We start from the raw sequence: 14,537 nt of genomic DNA on the forward strand, positions 1-14,537 counted from the left end.
TCCAGTGAGTAAGTCTGTCCACGGGGCCGTGTGTCTTGGTCTCCACAGCCCGGGGGTGTTGTATTCAGTCTGCAGCTCTCCAGCCATGCACTGGACCCACTCTGGTCCAGTTGGATCCTAGCTCAGTGGTCCCTGATCCTGCCTGAGTAAAGGGGTGTAAAGTCCAAAGTGTGGGGAAGCCTCCGCAGTGTCATCACACAGGTCTCCCAGGCTGAGCTGTGATGGGACCCCCTCGTGGTGAGCCTGGGCCTCTTGCACTGGCATAAGGCGGAGCAGGGAGGAAGAGGTGATTTGGAGGGGTGGGTGGGAGTGAGGCAGCTTATGCAGGCCCATGTCCTTGGTCACAGCCTGGAAAGGGGAGAGAGAGAGAGAGCAAAGGGTCAATAAGAGAGGTATGGGTCCCATCATGCCATCTTTTGTGTGCTGGCATCTTCTCAGAGAGTAGCTTCCGGTGGGCTCCTCCCCTTTCCAAACAGAAGAGACTTTTACTGCGCTTGTCTCTGCACTGAGTGTGGCCTGTCCCTGGTCTCATTTAAGCAGGCAAAGAGGTTTAGCTGTGGGCATTTTGTATCTTTTTTTTTTTCCAAATGAAAATTAGGGCTCAGGGAGGTTATGTGGCTGGCCTATGGTGCACAGCTAAGAAACATCAGCGTCGGGATTTGAACCCAGAACTCTCTCGCTATAGTGGGTGGTCCAGTGTGTCGGTTGGAAAAAGCTTGACACACTGCTGTGGTGTGAGACCAGACCTGTGTCACAGGCTTTGACAGTGACACCAGCAGCAGGACCCTCACGATCATGCGATCATGTGCGCCCTTGTTAGACTTTGCTCTGATTCCCCAAAGGAGTTCAACACACAGGATGAAGAGCAATGAGACTGAATGGAAAATTCCATATGATTTCTAGCATCCTGGGACACAGGACCACAACTTGTCCCTGTTTCTTTAGTCTCTTCAGTTCACATCTGGAGAAGAGCCTAGAAAACCAGGCTCCCTTCCTCCTCAACTCTTGGTGAGTTTAAGCCCTTCTGCTCAGATGAATGCTTTTGCTCATGGACCATGGGCGCTGGCCCAAAGGACCATTGAGTTTTATAGCACCAGATACTCTGAAGGCCTGTGTGAACTCCCAAGCCAGCTCTTGGCCTTTTCTGGGCCCTCCTAGAAGGCCGAGTGGAGCCTGTCTGAGCTGCCTCCTGCCTGTTTCTTGCACCATTAGTCAAAGTGTCACCAGGCTGCCAGTCCAAGGCTCTTACTTCCTCCTGGCACACAGCGGCTGCCAGGGCAGACTGAACATTGGTTATCTGAGGCTCACTGTGCCCAATGCCAAGCTTATGACCTTGTTGGGCGTTCACAGTACCCCTGCTAGGGGTTTCACTGCCGTCAATGCTCAGAGCATGAAGTTGTAGTTCAGAGAAGGGAATGGATACGCCCAAGCCTATTAACAGCAAAGAGGAAATCTCAGCCTGTGTCCCTCTGACAGTGGACTGTGTTCTTTCTAATTGTCCAGGGAAAGAGTGAGCCCCTGGGATGAGACACAATATGAAGGTCAGAGGCAGGGCTATCTCTTTACCCAGCTCCTGGGACCTTGTGGGTCTTCATGGGGGCCCACTGCGTAACTGTATCTACCTACCTGTGCAGGCATCCCTGGCGAGCAGCTAGGACAGTTAGGTGTGGGTATGCCTCTGTGGCACGCGCCTTGTACTATCATTATGTGGCTGTGTTTGTACCTGAATTTGTCTACATGAGCAAGGATTACAGTGTATTTCCATGGACTGTTCCTGTGTGTGGAGGTGTGTGTACAACTGAGTGCATCTGTGTGTGTAGGTTTGTGTGGCGTACTGTGTTTGTGTTCACGTGCGTGTGTATACTTGGAATCTGTGTGAGCTCACTTGGGAGTAGCTAGGAGGACAACAGGAAAGGGGGTCCCCTAAGCAGCCTGTGTTTCACCTTTAAGAGAGATATGTCGTGGAGGCAGGCCCGGGGAAGGGTGAAATGCTCTCTCCTGATCTTGGACACTGGATCTACAGCTAAGGTGAGGTCAAGGAGGGATTTGGGAATATATATAGAAAAAAAAAAGGAAGCAGGAATAGAAAAGCTGAGAGCCCTTCCTGTCTCTAGACTTGTGCAATGGAGGATGCTGGGACCTGTGATCTGCTGTGATGGGGGCAGGTGCTGGCCCACGTGGGAGGGGCCCTGCCAGTTAGGCGTCACCAAGGAGACTCCAGTCACATGACAGACAGGACCTGGTCTTTCCCAAGTGTGGTGGCTGGGTGCTGGGTACCTGGCGTGGGGCCAGCTGAGAGAAGGGTTGGAGGAAGGGAGCAAAAAAGGAGACAAAGGTCAAAGGGTAAGGCAGTGGAGGAGATGCTAAGGGAAACACTCACTCTGCAGACTTCCAGAAATGTCCGGGGTGCGACAGGCGGCGGTTTCGCTTTGGCAGTTTCTCTAGCATGTCCATGAGCTTGGTGAAGGTGGGCCGCTCTTCCTGCTCATAGGCCCAGCAGAAGAGCAGTATGTCCTACAAGAAACCAGACAGCCATGGGCCTGAGTGGTGACTTTACTGCGTCCTCTCAGCACCTGGGCAATGCTCTGAGTCTAGCCGTTAGTCCACCCATCTGGCCCGCCAGACGGGTCCACCATCCACCCTTCCACCCACCTACTCAAGCATTTGCCCACCATCTAGCCATCCAGCCATTGATCTACCCAGTAGTTACTATCAGTCTATCTACTCATAAACATAGCCATCCCACCCACCTATTTGATCACCAGCCACCATCCATCTACTCACTCTATACACAGCCATCCCCACAATCCATCCATCCATCCACCCATCCATCCATCCATCCATCTATCCACCCATCCATCCATCCATCCATCCACCCATCCATCCATCCATCTATCCATCCATCCATCCATCCATCCATCCATCTATCCACCCACCCATCCATCCATCCATCTATCCATCATCTATCCACCCACCCATCCATCCATCTGTCTGTCCATCTATCCACCCACCCATCCATCCATCTATCCACCCATCCATCCATCCATCTATCCACCCATCCATCCATCTATCCATCCATCCATCCATCCATCCATCCATCCATCCATCCATTCACCTACCCATCCATGCATCCACTCACTAGCCATCATCTACCTGTCTATTAATGTATACACAGCCATCCCACCCAACGGTCCATCAACCTACCTATTATCTACCCATGCATCTGTCAGCTCATTCATTCATCCTTCATCCAGCATCCGTCATCTATCTGTCCATCCACTCGTTCATCCACCTACCTACTCATATACAGAGCCGTCCGTCCACTGCTACTCATTACCTGCTCACTACCCACTCATCTACCTGCCCAACTATCCTAGTCCACCCCACCTATCCACTCAACACCTACTGTATACCCACCCCCTCATGATACCACCATCCATTCATCCACCTTCCCACCACCTACATATCCATCCATGTCAACTCACTCATTCCTCCTTCACCTAGCATCCACCACCGATCTACCCATCCCCCATCCCCACCACCATCCACTCACAAGCATCCACCCATCCATCCATATGAACTCACTCTTCCTCCTTCCTCATCCATCGTCCCATCCATTCATTCACACGTAAGTTACCTTCTCCCTCATCTCTCTATCCACTCACCACCCACCCATACATCATACAACATTCCAGCCACGTAGTCACCCACCTATCTTCATAGCCATCCCTTTATTCTAATTCACGTATTTATCTTCATCTATCATCTATAAGGCCACCCATTCGTGTGTTTCCCCAATTCTCCCTCTTTCCCCTACTCTCGTTTACTGGATGCGTCCCTCCACTAAGCTAGGGAGGGGTCCATACTAGAAGGCCTGAGACATATTAAGACCAATAGTGGCTCCAGGGGGTTTCTTGGCATTTTTCTTGAAAGCCAAGGGTAGACGGAAATCGTGAAGTTGTTAGCTACGTACCACTAGATTAGTAGGTGTTCCTCGAAGATACAGAGGATCAAAACTACTTCCCACCATCCCCTTGCCCAGGAAGAAGAATCTGTAGGCAGGCGGTCCTGAAGAACACCTTGGGTAATTACTGTTTCCCTGACTTATCTGTCTTCTGATCTAGAGAGAGAATTCTCACCCATTGCGTTTAAGAGGAAGATTACTCATTTACAACCAAGCTTCTTGGTTTCTGCCTAGCATATTCCGAGTTAGATGATGGCTGAATACTATCCTGGGATGCAAGTAAAAATGAGGGCTAATACTGTTTGTGATATTTTAATGAATAGTATTTAAAAAGTAACAGACCAGGTAGATAGAATATTCACTGGTTTTATCTGAAGCAGCAATTCATAGCCAAGAGGGAGACCAAGTGTTACTGCCCCCTCGTGGCAGGCACCTGGAATTGCAGGCACAGTGTGAGAATTTGCCCTTGAAGCTCCAAGCAGGTCATTTTCTTAGTCACTCTCTAGGAAAGCCTCTAGAACCTTCACACACAGGACCAAGAAATCCCACGACTATGTCCACTTCTCTCCTCATCCCCCAGACCCGGCCCCTCATGAGACTTACCGAGATTTCTTTTCCCATGCCGATCTGGCTGAGGTTGGGTTTCATGCCTGTGCCCATCTGCCAAATTATTGCCTCTGCTGGTTGGGTCTTGAACGGCCATTCCCTGGCGTGCAGCTCGTACCATATGGTGCTGTTAGACAGTGGACATGGTTAGTAAGGCACTGCTGTGCTGTGTCTTTTGTGACCCCGGAGCCCCCCCCCCCCCATCTAAACCCACTGCACAAACAGAGGCCGCGTCCTGGCTAGCCACTCAACCCCTGCAGTTCTTCCCATGGGGGTTGGCATTTTGTTTAAAACTCTCTTGAACTCATACACTAGGCTTCTTGTCCCAGAATACCATTTTTGTTGTTGCTGTTGTTAACGCCAGCATGGATACAATTCTGTCTGGCTAATATGGTGGCCATCTCTGGCCCTTATACTCGCAATTCTGTATTTAAAGTCTATATATGAAACAAGTACATTTGAATAACTTATTCATGAGGTTATTCTCTGTGGCCTTATATAGGACCCTGGGAAAAGGTATAGCCTCTCAGTAGCAGCCAGAAGATGTGTGTATTATGGTAACGCCTTGAAATGGAACAGCGTCATATTACCTCAGGAATATTTGCAAGACATTTTGCTGCCACGGAATAGTCTCAATAGATCACCCTAAGTGTGGAAAAACCAGATGAGCACTATAGATGGGGTCTTTAAAAATCACTATATATGCCTGGCTGGGGGAGGGTCATGAACCCTAACAACATGCTTGTGAGGAGTAGTGGGGTAGGGAAGCTTTTTCCCTCACACCTGTACACTGTAAGGATGGATCGTAGTGTGGAATGGCAGAAAGAAACATAAAAAAAAGACTGTGATGTGATGCAGAGTGGCCTAAGTCTAGGCCAGTAAGAAGATGTGGTACAAGTCATGCCCCTTCTCTCTGGGCCCGTGGAAAGATGTCTATGTGGGACACCAAGCATCCAGACATAGTGCTAGGGTTGCCCCATGAGTATTTGCCATGTCACATGTCCTGTAAGTCAGAACAGTGCAATAAAAGGAGAAAGGATGCTGGCCCATGGATGGGGTGATGGCAGGATGGCTCATAGATGCCATCGTGAGGCACCCTCTGTGAGCATGGTGATGGATGAACTTGGGGAGGCTGGCATGTCACTGAGCTACTCTGGCCAAGGATCTCCACTCCCTCAGAAGCAGGTCTCTCACCTCCAGAAAATAGCTCAGTCATCCTAGGGCTGATGTTTGCTCTCCCTAAGGAGGCCTCTGGGCTTTTCTTCAAGAACCACAAAGCATTCTGACATTCTCGTGACTGATCACGAATAGTATGAACTCTTCACAGGCAACTTTCTTTTTTCTTTTTTATTGTATTTTATTTTTAATTAAGTGTATGTGTGGGTATATGCACCTGACTGTGAGTGCCTGTGGAGGCCAGAAGAGGGCGCCAGAGCTTCTGGAGTTACAGTTTGAGCTGCCTGGGTGCTAACAAGTGTTTAGAACCGTGTAGCCCTCGATGCCCCGGAATACTCAGAATCATCTCTCTGGGCCCCAAACATGAGCTGAACAGGGGGGCATCAACAGGCATGTTAAAGTGGAGAGACAAAAGCCCCAGGCCTCAGCCCTACACAAAGAACTACAGGCAACTAAGGAATGCTGGGGACCGAAAATAGTCTCCTCCATGGAAGACCACACCAACTGGTTATCCAATACCAAATGGTGGGCCCTGAAAGCATACATACAATTAACATTACACAGACTGAGCAGGTTATATTTCAGGATATGCTTGCATATACACACACATACACATATATGCATACAATGACAATTAACGGGAAAAGAGGTCATAAGTTTGAAAGAGAGGAAAGTGAGGTATATGGGAGAATTTAAAGGGATGAAAAGGAAGGAAGTGATGTAATTATATTATAATCTCAGAATTTTTCAAAGATAAAAATAAATAAATAATAAATGAAAATAAGCCCTTCAGCATTTTATTTTCTTTGGTGCTGGGGATGGGGCCCAGTGCCTTGTGTGTACTGTGTGTAACCCTTCAATCATGGCTTCAGTGTGGGAGCAGGAAGGTCAGCTTGACACAGTCTTTGGAGGAATGTGGGCTTGGCCTGGTCTTGAGTTGCTGGGACAGGATCCAGGGCCTCCACACTGAGCCTCATGCCTAATGCTCCCTGTGTCTGTTTGTCCTGATGCTTGGCGACTTGGCTGGCCCTGGTGGACCAGCCCCGCCCTAGGTTAGCTGACTCCTGTAGACAGGAGGGGACTGACCAGGGGGTGAGCCTTATCTCTTTGACCAGTTGATCACAGTGAAGGTCCATGCCCCTAGTCCTTCCATCCAGAGCCCAAGCAATGACCTCAGCTCACCGAGTATTTTTCTGTCTTTCCCTTTCTTGTGTTCACGTGGGCACATATATACATGTGCCTGTGCTTTTATGTCCCTATGTGCACATGCATGTGGATGCCACAGGTCAACCTCAGGGTGCTTATCCCTTAGGTGCCCACCTTGCTTGCTTGAGACAAGGTCTCTCTATGTAGCCCTGGATAGTCTCGAGCTTACAATGCAGACTAGAACCGGCTTTGAATGCACAGAAATCTGCCTGCTTCTACCTCCTGTGTGTTGGAATTAAAGGCATGCACCACCACACCCAGCTTCCACCTTGTTTGTTTGTTTGTTTGTTTGTTTGTTTTTAGATAGGGTCTCTCACTGGCCTGGAGCTCATGGGTTCATCTAGAATGACGAGGAAGCTTCAGGGACCCATGTGTCCATGGCGCCCAGTGCTGGGATCCCAGGCGTGCACTATCATGGCCAGGTTGTTATGTGTGTTCTGGACATCGGACTCAGGTGCTCACACTCGCATGGTACACGCGTAGGACTGACCATCTCCCCAGTTCGTGCATAAGCATCAGTAAGCCTAACCTCCAGTAGATGGAGAAAAAAGCAAGGTTTTGAGTGTGACTCACTCCCAGGTCTACGGGCTGCTGGGTTCAAAGCCCTGGCCACAGAATCAAAGTGGTCGTGGCCTGACTCTCAGCACTGCCACCAGTCGCCCCAGCAGCAGGTCACAGCCATCTGGCCTCACTTTTCACAATGATCAATCCAGGGCAACATGGCCCCCACTGGGGAAAGTGTTTGTGGAGACGGTATGCTGCCACACACGAGAAGCTCAACACAGCGCTCGGTACACTTCTACCGGCTTCTCTCTGCTCTAAATCATTCCTGAACATGTGGTTCCCTGGCAACGGGATGCTCCTAATTGGCTGGAGTCCGAGAGCACAAGGTCCCTTGCAATCCAACGGTGTCACCAATAAAAGGCTCATTAAAACTTCCTTCCTAACCCAACTCTTAAGAGGAAAATTCACTTTGAGAAGTTTAAAAAAAAAATGTTATAGATAAAAAAAAAACTCTAGTGGGAAACCAATTACTCTAGTACATTTTGTTAATTACATTTTTTTTCCTTCCGCTAAATTCACAGTAAAAATATACCTACTTAATTACTGCAATTTGGTTCCAGATAATGATATCTAACTAGATAAAGATTTGGGCATTAACTAGTTAGAGCAAGTGATGGCTTCTCAAGGGGCTCAAATGATGAGCTCTGAGGACTGAGGATCAGCTTAAAACGCACAGCTGGGGGCTGACAGTGAGGGCACAGTGGGGCGCTTTTCTACAGGAGACTGACTGCCTCTCTAATGCGCTTTAGGGATAGCAGGTCTAATTGCGCAAATCTACAGGCTCGCAGCAGCTTCCCTGGTCAGCCTTCCCAGCACTGTCTCCCTGCTCTTCAAATCCATCCATGAGTAAGGCAGAGGACCAGTGTGGCTATTTAAGGGATGCTGCGCAGCTATTTCCTGGTTGCATTTTCTCATCTCTTGGTGATGGTGGTGGTGGTGGTGGTGGTGGTGGTGGTGTGTGTGTGTGTATGTGTGTGTGTTTGTAAATATACTTGTGAATATAAATACACATGCATAAGTGTGTACAAATGTGTGGAGACCAGAGATGATGTTGGATAGATCTTGCTTCAATTTCAATTTCAGTTGGACGCAGGGTCTCTCACTGGGCTTGGACTCACCAATTCAGCCAGGCTGCCTAGCCACTGAGCTCTAGGGACCCACCTGTGTCTGCCTCCCCAGCATGTGTCCACTCAGTCTTTTTTATATAGTCCCTAAGGTTAGAAACTCAGGTCTTCATGATTGTGTGGCCAGCACTGACTGAACCAGCTCCCTAGGCACGTTGTTTTTTTATTATTACTAATTACGACAGAGTTTTATTATGTGTCTCAGGCTGGCCTAAAAACTCAACCTGGTTTTCACGCCCCAGCCTCCCGCACGCTGGCCACAGGGGCACAGTATCGCTCTTGTCCCCTGGCTGGACCCTCTCAGTGCTCTGTCTCGGATCCTGCGCCTGCATCTTGGAACCTTCTCATCTTTCTCTGCTTCACACTTTCCCCCTTGGGCTGCGGATGCTCCCGACAGTCACAAATACCTCCTCCCCCAGCTCCAGATGTGGAGATCCACCCACCGTTCATCTGGCTCTGCTAATCATCTCCAAAGTTGCTCAAATTCACTGCGGCCGCACCCACTTTCTCTGGATAACCCAAGCACGCCTCACTTCCAGGGCAACTGCCTTGGCAAACACGACTCCTCTCGGACTACCCGGTCGCGGCCACCTGGGAACCCATCACTAAGCTGTAGCACTTACACACTGGAAAAGGCCTCTTTACTTTGAGGCCACACCCAGAGCTTCTGATTCGTGGAATGGCCAATACCTCCTCTTGTATTGGTCACCCGGCCTTCATCAAGCCTGTCTCCACTCAGTCATATGACTGAGATGGGACTCCTGTGGCAGTTGTGCCTCTTGCCTGCTTAAAAGCCATAATGGTTCCCTAGTGCCTTGAAGATGAGATTCTTCACCCCACCACCAAGTCCATGAAGGGCTGACACTGTTTTCTTCCTTCATGTGTCACCTCAGCCTCACTCCCCACCTGACGCTTCATCCATCAGCACCTTTCCCACGACTACATATTCCTCCACTGAGGCCGATTTACCTTCCCTCTGGAACGCCTGTCTCTTTGCATCCAATCTCTGACTCTGGCTTAGGAGTTACTTCCTGCTGGAGGCCCTCCCTACCTCCCAGGTTGGGACAGGACCCTCTTTCATCCCCAGAGTTCTGCCTTCATCCCCAGTGAGGCATCTCACTGTTTCCTGGAACTCTACAGGGCAGAGTAGAGTGGGTGGCGAGGTGAGAGGCAAGGCGGAAGCTGGGGAGGACAGTGCTTGCCTAGCGTGGGCAAGGCCCTGCACCCAAATCCCCAGCAGTTCAAAGTCAAATAAGTTCCAGAACTCCATCCTAATGGAAAAAGGCAGTGATAGCTTTTCTTGTCCTTGAGGGTCATCTGCATTTAGTGGCTTGCCTACAAGGAATACAGGCTGGAAGGAGACAGCACACTCCGATTAACTAGAGTTGCTCTCCTCTTCAAGAAACTTGTGAACACTTCTGAACTCAAAGAAAGTTGTGTGGATTTCCCTGTTCCTTCATTAGGCAAAGTACACATGTGTCAGAGTAGCCCGTTGCATGTAAATACATTGTTCAAAAAAATACTTAAACAAATATAGTGGGAGCAAAGCTATGTAAGTCCTCAGATTTAGGACATAATTACAACAAAGCTCTTTGTTGGCATGTTGGGGGCATGCTATGGTGGACCTCCTCCACATAGCAGAGTGGCCTGCCTTCCATAGTTGAGTGAGCATTAGCGGCCATCTTGGTAGTGGCTCATTGGCAAATTGATACACAATAACATTGTAACAATGTAACAAAAATTGATACATTATAAACAAATGGATGAATGAATGAATGAATGAATGAGTAGCATAACTTGTCACGGCCCCATAATCATTAGAAACTAGGCAGATAAGCATGTTACAGTCATTTTTTCCATTGTGTCCCCCTCAGGTCCCTCAGGCTCACTCAGAAATCCTATCACCATGCCTCTACCAACATGTGTGCCCTGACTCACTAGGCAGTGGCCCTACCTACACTGTGCAGGTCAAAGGCCAAGGGTACGGGTCAAAGGCCACTTACCCAAGAGCAAAGACATCCGAGTGCTTGGAGAATGGGAGCTTGTCCTCTTCCGTGTCAGGGGACAGCTGGCGAATGATCTCTGGGGCCAGGTGGCACAGCCAGCCGCTCTGGATGCGTAGCTTGTCTTCTCGCCTGGAAGAGGCAGAGCCTGGGTGAGCCTTGTTTTGTCGCACAGCTCCCAGCTCCCAGACACTCTTCCGCTAGTTTCCTACCTTCCTCCATGGCCATTTCCTGACCCTCTGAGACCCAGGGTTGGCACAGCGACAGAGATGCACAGAGACCTGCCGAAGCCACCCTCAGGTCCACACGGCCTCTGGGCCCTCTTGTTCATCTTCGCTGAACACTGTCCATTCCTGTTGTCCCTACAGGTGGCACTCTGCAGTCTAAGGTCACCTCTAGAGCCGTGGTTCTCAACTTTCCTAACGCTGCGACCCTTTAATATAAAGGTCCTCATGCTGCGGTGACCCCAACCAATGAAATTATTTCCTTTGCTACGTCACAACGGTAATTTTGCTACACTGCTATGAATTGTAATGTCAATTTCTGTGTTTTCCCATGGTCTTAGGTGACCCCTGTGAAAGGGGCCATTCAACCCCCAAAGGAGGACGTGGCCCACAAGCTGACGACTGCGCTAAGAGAACCATGTAAACTCTCACAGACTAAACCCCAAGTCCCCCAAATAGCCCCATTCTAGTAGATTCCTGACACCAGCCCCCCAATCGTGAACGAAACCAACAAGGTGTGAGCCCTTGAAGTTGGTAGGAAAAAGAGCCAAGGGATGAATTAAATAGCAAAAAGGCTGCATAGTAGCATTTTGTGTATTATGCATGAAATGAGTCACTTTCAACGGGGGTTATTTTTCCTGCTCATGGGCCTGGAGAGAGTCTTCATTGCTATAGTGTGTGTGTGTGTGTGTGTGTGTGTGTGTGTGTGTGTGTGTGTGTGTGTGTTGCTACCAGAAACTAACGGGTAGAGGCCAGTTGTGTTGTTTAATGTACAACACTGCGCAAAAAAAATTCACAATGGAGCATGGGTCCAAACCGGGGACAGACCTGAGCTAAGCACTATGCAGCAGAGGACCCAGCCCATGTGGACAAAAAGGACACCTTAACTAGAAGGGAAAGCAAGGTCAAAGGCCTAGGGAGGTGCCCAGAGGAGAGTTCTAGAAACCAACCGACACCGGTGCATAGGAAGGCAACATGCACCTCATGTTTGAACATGGATACTCTTTTCAGGCAACACTGTTTTGCCCCTCATTATAAACAACAGTGTAGTGAACATCTGTGGGTAGACGCAGTGGCTCTACCTATGTACATCTGTCCCTGTCCCTGAGAGAAATACCTAGAGGAGACGGGAGGCCAGGTTGCCCTAATGCCTTGCGAGTCTTCAGCAGGCCGGAGCCTTCCACTGGGGACAAATACCAAGTGGCCCTTGCATAAAGCTTTCAATGACCAAAGACTGCCAGAGAAGGAGCTGTTAGCCCAGGGACACGAGTGAAATACAGGATGGATCAAGATTGAGAGCAGGAAGGACCACAGTCTCCACGATGGTTTCCATGGGGACCTGGGGCTGGCTGCATTCCGCAGCTCTTCAGGTGAGCTGCTCCCTCCAGGGTGCCCAGCCACAGGCCTCATCATGATTTTCCCCTGCCTGAACCTCCTCAGGAGTAGTGTTTCCCTGTCTGTTCCCTCAAATGTGGCAGCTACCAATTTCTCTGGATAAGACAGATAGATAGATAGACAGACAGATGGATGGATGGATGGAATATGTGTGCTCTTGACACATGCATGGATGTCAGAAAACAAACTACAGAAACTGAACTTCCTTCTACCGTGTGGGTCCTGGGCATTGAACTCAAGTCTTTGTGCTTGGTGATAAGCGTGTTTACTTACTGAGCCATCTCACCAACCCCAAGGACCGAGCTTTTAATATAATTCCATTTTAAATTTTTTATTGTATTTATTTTAGTATCACACACACACACACACACACACACACACACACATACACACACACGCGCGCACACACACACGCGCACATACACACGCCCACACACACACACACAGTGCTCACGCAGTGGTCAGAAGACCACCTGCAGGAGTCAGTGCGCTCCTTCTGGCATGGCAGTCCCTGGGATCAAGCGCAGGTCTCCGAGGTTGGCAGGAAGCCCCTCTACCCAGAGCCTCCTGCTGCCCCTCAGTCCACTTTAAGTGAAGTTGAATCTGCACAGTTACGCCTGTCTGGCTAGCGGCCCAGAGCTAGATAATAATTTACTAAAACCATTATTTTTTTTTTAAAGAAAAAATATATTTTAATAAGTGACTTTAGCAAAGCCATAAATAGAAACTAGTATTTTTCCAGTACACATTAAAATGAAGATAGAAAGCATTTGCCCTGTCTCTCCTTAAAACCTGCTCACATCCTACACTCTCAGAAACCCTGGGAATAGAGAAAAGAACTCTTCAGGAGGTGGCAGGAGTTTGGGGGTTCAGGGTTCTGGAGTTGCTAACGCATTTGCTAGTTGGGTGAGAGAGGCCAGGAACAGTCTAGACTCGCTGTTCTTCTCAGAGGGCACACAATATCCTCCTGGATAAACCCGGCTATTGAGCGATCCCTAAGCAGGAGCTGAGGGAAGGATGCTGAGCTGGGGGAGGCTGTGCTCCAGCCTGCTGCTGCTGTGTGTACTGGGGCTCTCCTTGGGGTGCCTCTCCACCCAGCACAGAGGCCATTCCCCCCTTGCCTGAATTCCTACACCCGCAGCCAGACCCAGTCCGATGGCCACCATGGAAGCTAGCCCAAGTCGGGCCTTCTCAGCCTTGTTGCCACACTACTGTGGCTGTTCCTCTGGCTGGCAGGGCTATTCAGTGCCTTGTGCCATGTTTCAGGGACAGCCCTGGCCTCTACCCAGTAGTTTCTGGTGCCCCCCCCCCCCGTCCCTGCACACACACCCTAGTTGTAGCAGTGAGGGATGTCTCCGGGTCCATGAGCATAAAAATCGTCCCCACTGAAAGTTACTCGTTTAATTAACATTAGAGAAGAACATGGTGCAGATTCCAGTGACAAAGTGTTCTCCTCTGTTATGAACACAGAGCATGCTGGCACATGTCCCCTGCTAGTACGGAGGGCTCAGACCCTCTAGCAAAGCCCGGGTTTAGCAGAGTTGAAGGGCAGCATCCTTCTAGAATCAAGAACACCTGCTAACAGGTAAGGACTTAGGGTCTCGTTTGTTGCTTATTAGCCATAAGGCCTCAGGCAGACTCTGTTCTCTATTTTTTCCATGTGCCAAGTGGGCACATTCATTTATACTTCAGATATCTACGGCAACATAAGAGTGTGTAGTTTAGGGCTATGTGTTAGCTGCCGGGGCCGTGGACATCCTGGGTAGAAATCATTACATACCCTGCCCCCCCACACACACCTATATCCATTTATCTGGAGGACTCAGGAATGGAGTTGAGACTAGAGTCCAAAGAAGGAATGTCTGAGGCCGAAGAGTGAGTTAGCCAACCTCCCCCAGGCATGGCCAGAACTACAGTGGGTGGTGCCATGTGCCGTGAACTACTGGGACAGGAGAGGGTGTGGCAGACACACAAATGTCATCAACCTTAGGGCTGGCATAGGCACATGCCTGGGAGAGAGTTAGGAGCCAGGCCTGGTGCATACACCCCAGGGTGCCCTGTCACCATGGCAACTGGCCCACCAACGACAAGGCCAAATCATCTTCATTATGGTTATTATTATGATTAATAACAGGCTGTGTTTGGCTGGCACGGCGGGGCTGGCATCTTAAATGACACTTTCTCTTGAGGGTGACAGAGCAGCTGTTTGTGGGGATCTGTATGGCTACCTCTTTGCTTCTAGTCCAGGCTGGTCTCCCTCCGCTGAGTGCCTACT

General features: G+C 49.6%; 1 protein-coding gene across 3 annotated transcripts in view; it reads right to left on the reverse strand.

Moving 5' to 3' along the window:
- Positions 1 to 293: 293 nt before the first annotated feature.
- KSR2 (kinase suppressor of ras 2) overlaps positions 294 to 14,537 on the reverse strand; it is a gene marked incomplete at its 3' end in the record, with an annotated part of 339,518 nt that continues 325,274 nt past the window's right edge. For 2 of the 3 annotated variants that reach the window (XM_084762599.1, XM_084762598.1), the window contains exons 17-20: positions 10,644 to 10,775; positions 4,568 to 4,697; positions 2,381 to 2,514; positions 294 to 348 (exon numbers count right to left, since the gene is read on the reverse strand). In XM_084762599.1, coding sequence (XP_084618725.1) covers positions 342 to 348; positions 2,381 to 2,514; positions 4,568 to 4,697; positions 10,644 to 10,775 — 403 coding nt within the window. Of the gene's footprint in view, positions 349 to 2,376; positions 2,515 to 4,567; positions 4,698 to 10,643; positions 10,776 to 14,537 lie in introns of those variants that run through there. The other variant, XM_084762600.1, reaches the window with a different exon arrangement.

The sequence above is a fragment of the Acomys minous genome, assembly GCF_964271855.1.
Source record: "Acomys minous genome assembly, chromosome: 16".
Classification (NCBI taxonomy): domain Eukaryota; kingdom Metazoa; phylum Chordata; class Mammalia; order Rodentia; family Muridae; genus Acomys; species Acomys minous.